This window comes from Rattus rattus, chromosome 2, assembly GCF_011064425.1.
Source record: "Rattus rattus isolate New Zealand chromosome 2, Rrattus_CSIRO_v1, whole genome shotgun sequence".
NCBI lineage: Eukaryota > Metazoa > Chordata > Mammalia > Rodentia > Muridae > Rattus > Rattus rattus.
In genome coordinates this window covers 102,253,467-102,267,157 of record NC_046155.1, presented here as the reverse complement: position 1 = coordinate 102,267,157, position 13,691 = coordinate 102,253,467, and the positions used below count along the sequence as shown (strand labels likewise).

Genomic DNA, 13,691 nt, shown 5'->3' with positions numbered 1-13,691 from the left:
GGGAATGTGGCTCAGGGGCAGAGGATTACCTAGGATTCATGAGGCCAAACCAGAGAAAAAATTTAAATTAGCACTGAGGTAAACTTTTCAGTTCTTTCAGTTATCTGAAAAATTTCCAATATGAGGCAGAATAAATTGGGCTTTGGGGGAAGGTATACTAGGGATTAAGCTTAGTACTTCACATGCTAGCAAACTACCACTGTGATATATATCCCAAGCTCTTTTACTAATTTTCACTAAGTTACCTAGACTAGCTCTAAACTCTGTAAGCCCAGGAAGGCCTTGAACTCACTTCTTTCCTCAGTGCCCCAAGTATCTGGGATCACAGGCTTGTGACACCACACCTGGCTTAAATGAGGTTTTAATAGTATATCCTTTTTGACTTCATGGGTAATTTGCACTATGCTTACACAGGTCACAAAAATCTGGTCTTTGACAACCACTGCAACCAGAATTTTTCTACACCACCTTACCTTCCATTACCTCAGCCCTGCTATATCCACCTAACTTTCTAGCTAGATCCTGAACGCCACTCCTGTCTCACACACGTTTAGACAACTGAAGCACACACACTTTACTAGCTTCTCACTCTAGGTCTCAGATGACAAGTGACTGTGAAACCACACAATAGTGGACCTCTGGCCCCTAATCACAGAGGTCTGAGATTACAGTGAGAACAGGGGCAGCCCAGGCAAGGCAGAAGCTATGCTGAAAAAGAACATCTCACCACTGGTGAGAGAAAGTGGCTGACAGCTTTTGTGTTATTTTAGAACAGTGTGTGCTGATGAGATTTTTGTTGTGGTAACATTCCTCTAGGATTCCTCTAAGAGAACATTTTCTTCCTTCTCTTTGACAAAGCAGTTCAACAGAATGTAAAAAAGGAGGAGCATTGACAAAGATGTCCAGAAATTTGCAAATCTTGTATTATATCAAGATTTTTTGAAATAGGGTCTCACTCTTTAGACTAGGCTGGCCTCAAATTCACAGAGATCCTCTTGCTTCTGCCTCCCAACTGCTGTTATATTACTTTTCAAAAAATAATTTATTTATTTTATGTGTATGAATATCTGTTTTCCCTGCATTGTGCCTGTGGCAGTCAAGAGGGTGTTGGATCCCCTGGAACTGGAGTTACAGACAGTTCTTAGTCCCAACATTGCTACTTAGAACCAAACCCTGGTCATCTGTAAGAGCAAAAAGTGCTCTCACCCATCTCCCCAGCCCTACTATATCATGTTCTTGGTTGTTGAGCTCCCCATTCTCCAGTCTTTGGGCAATACTAGAACAATGATCAGGATACCTCTAGACCTCTTCCCTAACAGGAACATGGGTCTATTTGCTTGGTCCCCTGAAGGCCAGTAATGAACAAACTCAATAAATACTTCAGCCTGGTTGTGGGCCCCATTTTCCTTACCAATTTTTAGTTCAGTGATTTTCTACCATGGTTCCTTTGTTTAACCAAACCAATCCACTGTGCTTCTTACTACATCTATACTTTATCACTCTGGTTCTCTACAACTCGGGTAAGCCTACCACTTCTATTCTATTCAATTTTACCTCTCTTTCTCCTTAAATTCCTTAGACATTATTGATCTGTACAGAAGAATCCCCTCTACCAATCAATTAGCAGAATGATGCTTTCTATTTGTCCTGTCTTCAGTGACAGAGAAGTCAATATTTAACAAGCCATTCTCCTCTACAGCAAAATATCTCTAAATATTAGGCAATTCTTTATTCTAGAAGAATATACATGGCTTTTAATTTCCCACATTGGTCCTATTCTACATTTAAAATAAAGGAAACAATACAATATATAACAGCACGGGCTTTGAAATCAGATATAGACCCAAATCTAGTATGTATCTTTAAGTAAATGTTTGAACTTTCTAGCATCTCAGTCCCCTAATAATAAAACTAACTTCTGAAGACTGTTAAGAAAATTAGAGTAACTACACAAAGAGCTTAATGCTGTCTCACAGAGAGTAAGAGGTAAATTAATGACAACTAGTTCCAGTTTTTATTAGCATTTGCTGTAGAGAAGTTCTAATGCAGCCTTGGCCAGACTTAACTTGAACTCCTGATCCTCTTTCCTCCAGATCCAGAGTGCTGTGGTCACAGGACTGAACCACATTATTAGCCAGTTTGTCATTTTCAAAATCTGACTTCTCAAATCCTTCTGTATTTGAAGTCAAATATATTACTTCAATGTCAGGGGTTTGACGTGATAATTGACCAGTCTCATCATTGAGAAATGATCAGATCACAAAGACTCGGACTTACCAATGGATTCTTGCTCTGGTGGATTAATAATATGATGATATTTTGGAGAAGTGGGGCCTAATTGTAGGAAATACTTTGGCATGTGTGGGTATAGCCTAAGAAGATATACCTTGAACTATGACACTCTGTTCTCTCTGCTTTCTAGTTGCCATGATGTGCTCCTTGAAATGATTAGTCTGCCTAACTCCAAGCCTGGAAGCAATGGAACTGACCATATCTAAAAGTTCTCAAACAGTGAGCTACAATAAATCCTTCCTTCTTTCAGTTAGTTTTCTGATATTTTGGCATAACAACCAGAAACCAGTCATTTCTTTTCCACACTCGTTTCTTCACTAGCCTGTAGTGAGAAAAGAATGTATCCCTTAATCTGTCTTTTTACTACCCTGTCTCCATACCTAGCACAGAGTAGGACACAAACAGACATGTAAGATTAATGAACTGTGTTAAATGCTACTTGTTGGTTCACAGTCTTTAGCACTCATATCACTCCTCTCTGGATAGTCTCTTCCTGTTCTAAATCATTCTGATGATGTGACATCCAAAACTGGACACAAAACTCAAAGGTAGACTACAAAAGTTAGAGACCAGGCTTCTCTGCCTAATGCACACTAAGTCACTACTGAATATTTAGCATGGTCTGGTAGCTTCAACAAACTGCTGGCTTGTGTTGAGCTTGAAATAAGAACCCTTCACATCTTCCCTACATGATGATCTTTTACTCTGGCTCTGCTGACCTGGAACTACAGTAATGGTACAGTCAAAGGTACAATAGTAAGACAGCTCTTTTTTTTTTTTTTTTTTAAGAGTTTTCTTTCTCTAGTTCTTATTAACTGGCTCCCATAAACTGTCTTTAAAAATAGACTGGCCACCCTAAGATTTGCTTCTTCTTCCAAAATAAGAATATAAAACCCCAGAGGTGGGATCTAACTATTTTTGCCTTCTTTCTCACACACCAACAGAAGGCTGAATACAGATTAACATTCTCTTTCCACAGCAAGACCACATTAAAGACCCAAGGAAACTAGACAGACCATTGGAGGAATCCCTTTCACTCCCAAATAGTTAAATCAGTATTATGCTACCACCAGTCAGCAAATGGAGACCTGTTCTCCTGGGCATCATTCCACCTGATGGGAATTAATTCCTGAAAGGCAACAAGCAGAGGCCTCTCTCCACACAGATTAGTCTAGGCAGCTTTCAGGGATCATTTCACACAGAGAGACAAGAGCCACAGAAGGTAAGAAAGATTACCTCATCACTTTCTTCCACATCCACATCACCATTGGCATCATCATCCATCAGCTTGTGGATGTTGCGGACGGCCTCAAAGCTGAGCTTCTCATCTTCACTGTGGCACAGGGGCTTGTCAATCCGGCAAAACTCTGTATGGAAAAACCAAAGGACAACATTACTCAGAGCTGCTACTCAGCCTCCACCAGCCTCTTGTGTCAGCAATCTTAGCTTCCAGCTCCTCACTCCTCATAGAAGCATTTTAATCAACTACATATACAGTGACAGAAGTGTATCATCTAACACAGAAGTGTATCATCCGACCTTTAACCGTCTCTTGGAAACTGTGTTGAGCTTTCCCATACAGAAACAACGCTTTATCATTCTGATAGCTCTCCAGCAGGCAAGTCTAACAGACTAGGCCTACTCTAGGATGCTGACAACAGCACAAAGAACGAACTCACAAGTCAGAGTGGAAAATCAAAGGGACAATATATACAGGGAAAAGGCTGTACTCACTAATAATCAAGAAAATACATTAGTTACATATAATTATTGGTCAAATAAACAAATTAAATTCATATAATATCTCTGGCACTAGAGCAATTTGAATGTCTAGCTAAATGGCATAGTTTTCCTTTTTGTTTACTTTGTCATTAGAAACACATCCATCAACCATCACGCAACTAGGGAAGCCTCTCACATCACTAAAGGTAGGTCCTTTATTGTCCTTCCTGTCCTCCAGTCTAGTCTCTCCAGACTTACCCTCAGTCCTGCTATAGCCTGCCCACAGGCCTCTGAGCCCACCTAGAGACTCGGCCTCTTACTTTGCCACTAAAGGTACAGATAATGCTTTCATAAGTATTATGCAGATTTATAGGCTTTTTAAAATAATGGAATAGTTTACCAGGCACTAGTGAGCAAAGGTTTGAGGCTGGACATTCCCTAAGGTCATCCAGACTTTCCCCAAAGACCTATAGCAGCTGCAAGACGGCTGTATTCCTACCCACAGGCTCTGCTGTGTAAGCTGAGCAGACAGACAGGTGACCTTCACTGCTGGCATTCCCTAGCAAAGAGGATTAAGGGGATGAGGCTAAGAGAGGACAAAAGTTTGATGTCCCACATAGTGTTAGAATTGTATCCAGAAAACCATGTCAGCCAAAATTTACAAATAACTCCTTCATCTGAGCATTTCCTTGTCCTCCCTGAGACCTTTTCTGTATCTTCCACACAGGCGAGCTTTCACAGTCATCTGGAATACCATGAGAGATCCACTCAGTTATCAATACATTTTTTACTACAATGAAAGAATCCTGAATTGAATACAAACACAAACACCAAAATCCCATCCTTAATCAATTATAAACTACGTGACATTAGACAAGTGATTAAACCACTTCATGTCTCCTTTTCTCACGCACAGTTACATAATAATCTGCTAATGTACCTTTTGTGAGCATTACATTAAACTGTACGTATGGAAGCACCTCTCAGGCTAGGCCTGGCGTTGGCCACGCATGATAACAGAACCTGAAGGCAGAATCAGGAGCACTGGGAGTCTTGACTACTTAGGGAAACCAAAGCCAGGCTGGATGATATGAGATCCTGTTGTTACATAAAAAAATTAATTTAAACATAAATAATAAACTGATATTCAATACATTTTGAGTATTTCTTTCTTCCTTCCCATTCAGCAAGTGAATAATTTCTATCTTCACATAACTGATTTTTCCTGACAGAATTAGAAAAATCAAAGAAGCCTCAGTTCTATCTGAATGTAACTAGTCCTATCACTTAAATCATAGCTTTTTAAATTGTTGGTTACATAACTGAATGTGGGAGTTGAAAGCAAAAGGTGGTAAGACAAAAAGGCTTGGAACAAGCAATGACCAAAAATTAATTCAAAATAAAATGCATAATGGATCTGAGGTGTTACCATGCTGTATTGTGCAACTTCACTGCAGCCTTGGTTCTGAACACAGGGCCTGCTGACTTTGCATAGTGCAGGCCATCACACACACAACATCAAGGAACACTTGCCTGAAAATACCTCAGCTCAGATTTCAGACTTAGGTGGAGAGAAGGGATGAAACAAGGTCTTGCTATAGAGCTTGGCTAACCTGGAACTCAATATATAGACCAGGCTGGTCTCAAACTCAAAAAGATCTGCCTGCCTCTGCCTCCAGAGCACTGGAATTACAAGTGTAAGCCTTATTTTTTGAGACAGTCTGTCACTGAAACTGACGTTCACCAATTCTGCTGGGCTTGGTGGCCAGCCAGCCCCAGGCATCCGATTGTTTCTGCCTCCCTAAGCTGGAATTACAGGTGTGAAGTAAAATTCTGGCTTTGTGCATATGTATACCTAGAGTTACATAAAATATCTAGCAAAAAGAGGTCACATGTGGGAAGATTTAAGAAGCCTGTTCTAAGTGAATAGACAACAGTCACTCACTGTAAGAATAACAATGACCTGAACTCCCTCCACATTTATTTTCATCTACTAGTAACATTACCACACAGTGCTGCAACAGTCTTTTTAACAGTATGCCGCTGGACTGTGATCTCCATGAATTAAGGTCAGCATGTCCCTAGCAGCAACCAAAATCCAATTTCTTGATAAGATGCTCCATAAAAAAACAACCTTTAAAGAACACCTTAATATTAACTCTAGGGGAAACAAAAGAAAATAAATAGAAGCAAAAGGAAAATCAAGGACCAAATTCTTGAACTTTTAGTCTCAGGATCTCTGTATATGGTCAGAGTCGGGGGTTTTTTTTTGTTGTTGTTTTGGGTTTTTTTTGTTTGTTTGTTTGTTTTTTTGTTTTGTTTTTTTTTTGTTGTTTTTTTTTTTTTTTTTTTTTTTTTTTGGTTCTTTTTTTTCGGAGCTGGGGACGGAACCCAGGGCCTTGCACTTGCTAGGCAAGCGCTCTATCACTGAGCTAAATCCCCAACCCCGTTTTTGTTTTTTAAGACAGGTCTTCTCTGCTTAACAGCCCTGACTGGCCTGGAACTCACTTTGCAAACCAGGCTGGCACTGAACTCACAAAAGTCTGCCAGCCTCTGCCTCCCAAGTGCTAGGATTAAAGGTATGCACCACCACACCCAAACATTTTAGTCAAACTTTGTAATCCCAAATAACTGTTTGATATTTACCTGGTGTCTATCAGAGGGCCAGCAAGATAGTTTAGTGGGTAAAACTGCTTGCTGTGTAAGCAAGTTCATTTCCCAGATCTCACAGGGACAGAGAAAACTAAGTTCTGAAAGTTTCACCCTCTGTTCTCTATATGAGTCATGGACATATGCTTGCATGTATGCACATGCACAAGCACATGCCACACACCATACATATATACAATGATAATAATTAAAAATTTTTAAAGAAACCAGGTGTGGTGGCAATTTTAAACACTTGGGAGGTAGAGGCAGAAGGATCAGCAGTGGAAAAGCAATCTCAGCTATATAGGGAGCTCAAGGCTACATAAAACTGTCTCAAATCTGAAAGAAGAAAAGAAATAACAGGTAAATATAAAAAAGAAAGAAAGAGATATATTAAAACAACTTTTTATATTTACCTATCAGAGAATAGAATGTCCCTAACAAGTTAAGGAAAACAGCATGCTTAATGAAAACTAATTATGTTTTCTGTGCTGGAGAATGCAGCTTAGTAAACAAAGCCTGCAATCTCAGCACTTGGGAGGAAGAAGCAGGAAGATCAGAAGTTCAAGGTCATCCTTAACTACATATTGAATGTAGGCCTGCCTGGATATATGAGACTATAAAACAGTTCTCTGGAAACCTCTTCATGAGAAGGGAGGACTGTTTCACGGTTTCGTATCCACTTTCACAGTTACAGTGTTGTAAGAGAGCTTTCAGTGCGGATCAAGCTGGAGAGGGGTGGGGGTTATTTTAATAGCCAAATGAAAACTATGGCTATTCTTTGCTTTTGTATCTGAACTTGACACGAGGTCAGGGTTAGATTAACACTATCTGCAATGTGAAAATTGAAACTATATGAATAAACCTGTTGTACTCTGTAACACTCATATCCATTGGTCTATCTTGTACTTTGAATGAATCTTTTATACATGCATGGTTTTATAATATGATACACTGCTCATTTGGAAACGCTCAGTTCTAGGTTATGCAGAATATTCAAATGTGGACATTTGAATTCTATTTAGACAATATCAAAATAATCATAATCATTAATGTTATCATTGATTTAATCAGAAAAGCTGTCAAACACACAGTGACTGATACAAAACGTTCAGAAATGTAATTTTCATTTAAGAATTGGGATTTTACAATTGGCAGCAGATATTATCAGTTGTTTTCCTTCAAGTAAAACATTCATTTCATTCAGTTTCAAGGAAATGTCATGTTGGAAACTAATGCTCAAGCCTATATTCATAGAATGCAGGAAGCAAGTGGCTCACCTCCAGTTTCAAGTCAGCCTCAAATTCAAAATTAAGACCTTGTCTTAAAGGGGAAAAAAGCTCACCAGTTAAGAGCACTGTCTGTTCTTCCAGAGGACTGAGGTTTGATTCCCAGCACCCACATGGATACTAAGAACTATTTGTTAACTCCAGTTCCAGGGAATCTGATGCCCTTTTCTGGTGCTTTTCCTTCCGATAACCATCAACCTTCTCCAAGAAGCAGAGCCTTATTAAATTATGTCCCTTGAATACGACATATATTTGCATATATGTATTCATATTAATCTTGCTATTTTCAGGCAACATCTCCTAAAATCCTTGTAATTTTTCAGAATGATAAGGGTACCTTTGTATGCTAATGGCATACACTAATGTAATCTGTAAGCAGCATCGGGATGGCGACTAGTCATGGACAGGTCAAGCCAGTCCCACTCCTCCACCCTCAGGGGGACTCGGAATTTGATAATGTGGAGCTCACACGATGGAATGAAAGAACTGGCTCTCGCAAGACATAAGCAGTCTCTTACTACTGTTACTATGGCAGAGGAAAGTTCACAGCTCTTTCCCAAATGTCCAAATCTCTTTCTCTCCTAAGGCAGAGTTAGTCATTTACTGCTCACTGTTCCATGCTTCAAAGCTCTTTATACATAGTTCTAGCATATGAATTTTCATGTTCTGCGTTGTTCACATGCCACATCCAGAAAAGGGCAAGAACCAAGTTTAACTCATTTTATTCCCGAGAGTCCAGTCTGTCATCTCTGCTAACATTCTCCATGTCAAGCACAAAATCAGCAAATGCTGGTTGGCTAACTGAATGAATGGATAAACCCTTGCCCTCAGAAAGAGATCAAAAGTTTAAGACTGAGAGCATTAGCCCTGGGAAGACTCTCAGATCTGGCCAAGAACCAGAAGTTTCAGAGATAAAGTTACAGGGGAACTAAAGTGGAGATGGGGTAGGGGAGAGCAGATGAAGGGACTAAATATGAAGACTATAGATTCAGATTTAGTGTTGAGAGGGGAAAGGTCCCCAGTGAAACACATAGCAAGTCTAGTCCCAAGGAGAAAGATCAGGTCACTGGGATGTGTACAGTCCAGCCAATTTGAGAGATGTCCCTGCACTTATTAGAACACCATGTCCTCATGTCCAAGAAGAGACCCAGTTCTTCTCAGCAGGAGGCAGGAATTCAGAAGAGCTTTAGAGCCTTTCTTCTGAACAAAACTGGCACTGCCTTCAGTTTTCCAAGCAGCACTGACAGTAATAACCCCAGATTCAAAACGCCGACCAAGCTTACTTCTCTCCCAGAGGCCATTTATCAAAAACAGAGTAGTGGCACATGCCTATAATCCCAGCATCCAGGACAGAGAAGTAGGGGGAGCACCACAAGTTCCAGGCCAGCCTACACTACATAGCAAGTTCCAGACTAGCCAAGATTTCAAAAATGATACTCTGTTGTGAGCCACCTGATGTGGGTGCTAAGAACTAAACTTGGATCCTCTACAAGAATAGTAAGCATTGCTAACCTCCTATTTCCCCAGCCCTCCTTCTCGTTATCCTTAGAATAGACAAACTTCAAAGTTCTTGTTTGTGTTTGTTTGTGTTTGTGTTTGTTTGTTTGTTTGTGTTTCTGGTGCTGGAGAATTAACTAGGGCATTGTGTGGGCTAAGCACCAGCTCTGTTACACAGTTGCATCCCCAGCCCTGTGTGTAAACCTTTTCCCTTAGCATGCTTAAGATTAAGCCACATTCCTCACCAGAGAATAGCTTGTTCTAATTTTCAAGTGGCATTCTATTAAATGTATATACCACAATTTGCTTATCTGCTCAGAAGTCTTTTTTTTTCTGATACAAAGCTATGATAAACACTTGCACATATTTATCTAAATGAAGATATACTTGAATTCCCCTTGAGTATCTAGAAACAGAAGTGGTTACATGAAAGGAATATGTTTGACTTTTTACCAACCCCATAGTTAGACCAACACTGAGTGTCAACTAACCTGATTCCCAGGGAACTCCCAGAGACAAGGGCATACATGGGCTGGTCCCAGACCCCCAGCACATATATAGCAGAAGGCTGCCTTGCCTGGCCTCAGTGTAAGAGGATGAACCTAACTCTGTAGAGACTTGATGCCCCAGGGTTGGGGGTGGGTGCACCCTCTCAGAGGCGAAGGGGTTGGGGGGATGGGGGAAACCTTTGGGCTGTAAATAAATAAAATAATTAACTAATAAAAAAGAAACTTTCAAACTATTTCTAAAGTAGATATATCAGGAGAGGGTATGGTGGATCATACATTTAATTCCAGCACTTGGGAAGTAGAGACAGGTGGAACTTTGTTAGTTCAAGGCCAGCCTATTCTACATAGAGAGATCAAAGCGATATAGTGAGCCTGTATCTCAAATATATACATATATGTGTACACACACACACACACACACACACACACACACACACACGGGGCGGGAGGAAGGGAGAGAGAGAGAGAGAGAGAGAGAGAGAGAGAGAGAGAGAGAGAGAGAGAGAGAGAGAGAGAGAGAGAGAGAGAGAGGCTGTGCTGCATCACACTTCACTCCTCACAGTAACATATACTCTTGTGTACCTAGTGATGGTAACACTCAGTCCAGTTGAAAACTATATTGAATTCTTCATCTATAAAAGACTCTTCATTCTTCTTTAATTTTCAAATCCTAACTCACGCTGTCTTTCTCTACTTAAACATTTTTTTACTTCAAAAATCTTCCCTGTCATACCCTACCTCCCAAACTGCATTAGGGCAACATAATCTGTTCTCAAAGCTAACAGATACTTTTCATTTACCTTTTTCAATTGTAATTACTTGTCTTCTCCACTAAATACTAAGTACCATGGAATACTGGATGTCTTATTCTTGGCTGATTTCTGGCTTCAAGTCAATACTTAGCACTTAGCAAAGTCTATACCATCAAGGTTAGGCTTAAATAAATATTTGGCAAATGAACAAATGAATCCCCACAAGAAATTATTAAATGAAAATATTAAAACAGAAATGAATAAATATAGTGCTTACTCACAAAAATACTTAAGAAAGAGGAGTTGAACCCTGACCTCAAGCTGTACTACAGCACAATAGTGATAAAAACTGTACAGATAAAAATTGGTACATAGACAGGCAGGTAGATCAATGAAATAGAACTGAAGACCCAGAAATGAACCCACACACCTATAGTCACTTGATCAAAAGGAGCTAAAACCATCCAGGAAAAAAGATAGCATTTTCAACAAATGGTGCTGGTTCAACTGGAGGTCAGCATGTACAAGAATACAGATCGATCCATTCTTATCGCCCTGTACAAAGCTCAAATCCAAGTGGATCAAGGACCTCCACATCAAACCAGATACACTCAAACTAATAGAAAAAAAAGTGGGGGGGTTGGGGATTTTAGCTCAGTGGGGCGCTTGCCTAGGAAGGCTGTCAAGGACCCTGGGTTGGGGAAAGGTCCCAGCTCAAAAAAAAGAACCAAAAAAAAAAAAAAAAAAAAAAAAAAAAAAAAAAAAAAGAAAAAAAAAAAAGTGGGAAGAGCCTCAAACTGGGGAAATTTCCTGAACAGCTTATGCTTTGAGATCAAGAATCAACAAATGGGACCTCATATAACTGCAAAGCTTCCGTAAGGCAAAGGACACTGTCATTAGGACAAAACAGCAACCAACAGATTGGGAAAAGATCTTTACCAATCCTCCACCTGATACAGGGTTAATATCCAAAATATACAAAGAACTCAAGAAGTTAGACTCTAGAGAATAAAATAACCCTATTAAAAATGGAGTACAAAAAAAAAATGGAGTACAGAGCTAAACAAAGATTCCTATGCCTAGTACTGTAAGCCCAGCTAACAACCCAGGTCTAGGGAGGTCACAGGCTCAAGTTATAAACTTATTGTTGATATTTAACTAAATTGACATATCAGCAAACTGTCTTCTAAATATCTATGCGCATACACATAGACAAAAGCTGTTCCCAGTCTAAATCAGAGAAGCCTCTCCCTATACTGAAGGGCAGTGAGTGCAGAGAATCCGGGCTGCTCAAGATGCAAAGACTGAGCAATGACTGTGGGCCGTCTGCACGCATTTATACCAGACCCTCTAACCTCAGGGAACACAGTGGAAGCAGGTCCAGAAAGTTTTTTAAAGCCATAAAATAGAATGAAGGGCTACAAAATGCTATTCTGAAGACTTGGTATAACCATTAGTTCTTAACAACTGTAGTAACCTGCACTGGACCCATATAGGACCCAGTAAGTGAAGGAAAGGAGAGGGGCTCATGAGACACTCTTCTTAGATTCTAAGAAAGGGTGAGCCACTGTCGTCAGCTGTACAGCCATTGCTGAGACTGCCAGGTTCCAGTAGATAGCTCTAGGCTCACAGCTTCAAAGACGACCCTGGTTAATCTTGGTGAGTCACAAAACTAAACAGACAAGGAAAGAGATTTGTGAGAAGGAGATGGGATGATGTACACAGGGCTTGTACAGGGTGGGGGTGAGAGGTGTCAGCATGCAGTATGTTTCTGACTTCCAGAATTTCCTCTGACCTTACGCTCTGAACTCCTGAGATACATTCTGGATTACAGCAATGGCAACTGTGCATCTTTACATTGTAACTTTCATACACATTGACACTACTTCTAAGTATTCATTTTTCTCTCTTTCTCCCCACCCTGTTATTTGCTTTGTTTATGTGTCTGTTTCCTTGAGACAGGGCAGTAGGTAGCCTTAGACTCACTATGCATCCCAGACCTGAATCTCATGGCAATTCTCTCTCAGCTCCCTAAGCACGGGGATTACAAGCATCAGCTACTATTAAGCAGGATTATTTTTATCTAAAAAATCAGCAGAGTCCTTTGAAAAGCAGTAACCCTGCATCAGTGTTAGTTGTTCATTTGTCAGTTCTCCATGTTCCACTTTACAAGAGCAGCCTTTGATTTTTCCAGTGTTCCCCTGTATCAGCCGAGCACTAGGCACCACGGTTCCCGAAGTAGGAATAAGTTAAACTGTATACAGTCTTTGAGGAGTGGCTTTTCCAGCTTTGGGGTGCCACATGCCACAGGTCTTTATATGCTATCTATGCCAAGAAAAAAGGCCAGTCTCCGAGGAATTAAATCAACACACTTGTTCAAAAACTACCCCAAGTCTCCGACTTGGAGGCTGACCCAACATTCTTGTGCCCTAGCCAACACTCGTCAGAGTCTGGGATAGCCAAAAACATAATTAAAGACAACTCAAGAGATTTCTGCTGAGAAAAGTTTTATAAAAGTGTTAGGGACCTAAGGACAGGCCCAGATAGGGACTGTGCGAAGTGCTAACAAAACATGTTTAACCTATCATTGGGTCTGTAGTGTGTGTGTGTGTGTGTGTTTGTGTGTGTGTGTGTGCCCACACCCTAGTGGAATATATACCCCTTCCAGGTTCAGAAATGAGGCTGGTTACAACAACTATCAAGTCTCAATCGCAACAGTACCAAAGGCACAGTGACGAATGCCTCAAAGACATTAATACTGAGGAATCAAGCACACACCACAGCATGGGGTAAAAAAAACAATATGGATTCCAGTTTCCATAGCAATAGGAAGATGGACTCAAATCTCCTGGATGTGCTGTTCACTGGCTCTCCAGAGAACACATTACTAAACTCCCAAGAGACCAGAACTAGGAAGAGGTCACATTACTTTTCCATCCCACACAAACTTCTACTGAAACAATAAAAGGTCAATAGACCAT

At 40.3% G+C, this 13,691-nt stretch overlaps 1 protein-coding gene across 3 annotated transcripts in view; it reads right to left on the bottom strand.

The window, feature by feature from the left end:
- The window catches only part of Stim1 (stromal interaction molecule 1), a 158,367-nt gene that overhangs the window by 64,652 nt on the left and 80,024 nt on the right, over positions 1-13,691 (bottom strand). For all 3 annotated transcript variants that reach the window (XM_032893157.1, XM_032893154.1, XM_032893155.1), the window contains exon 2: positions 3,529-3,659. In XM_032893157.1, coding sequence (XP_032749048.1) covers positions 3,529-3,659 — 131 coding nt within the window. The remainder of the gene's footprint in view (positions 1-3,528; positions 3,660-13,691) is intronic.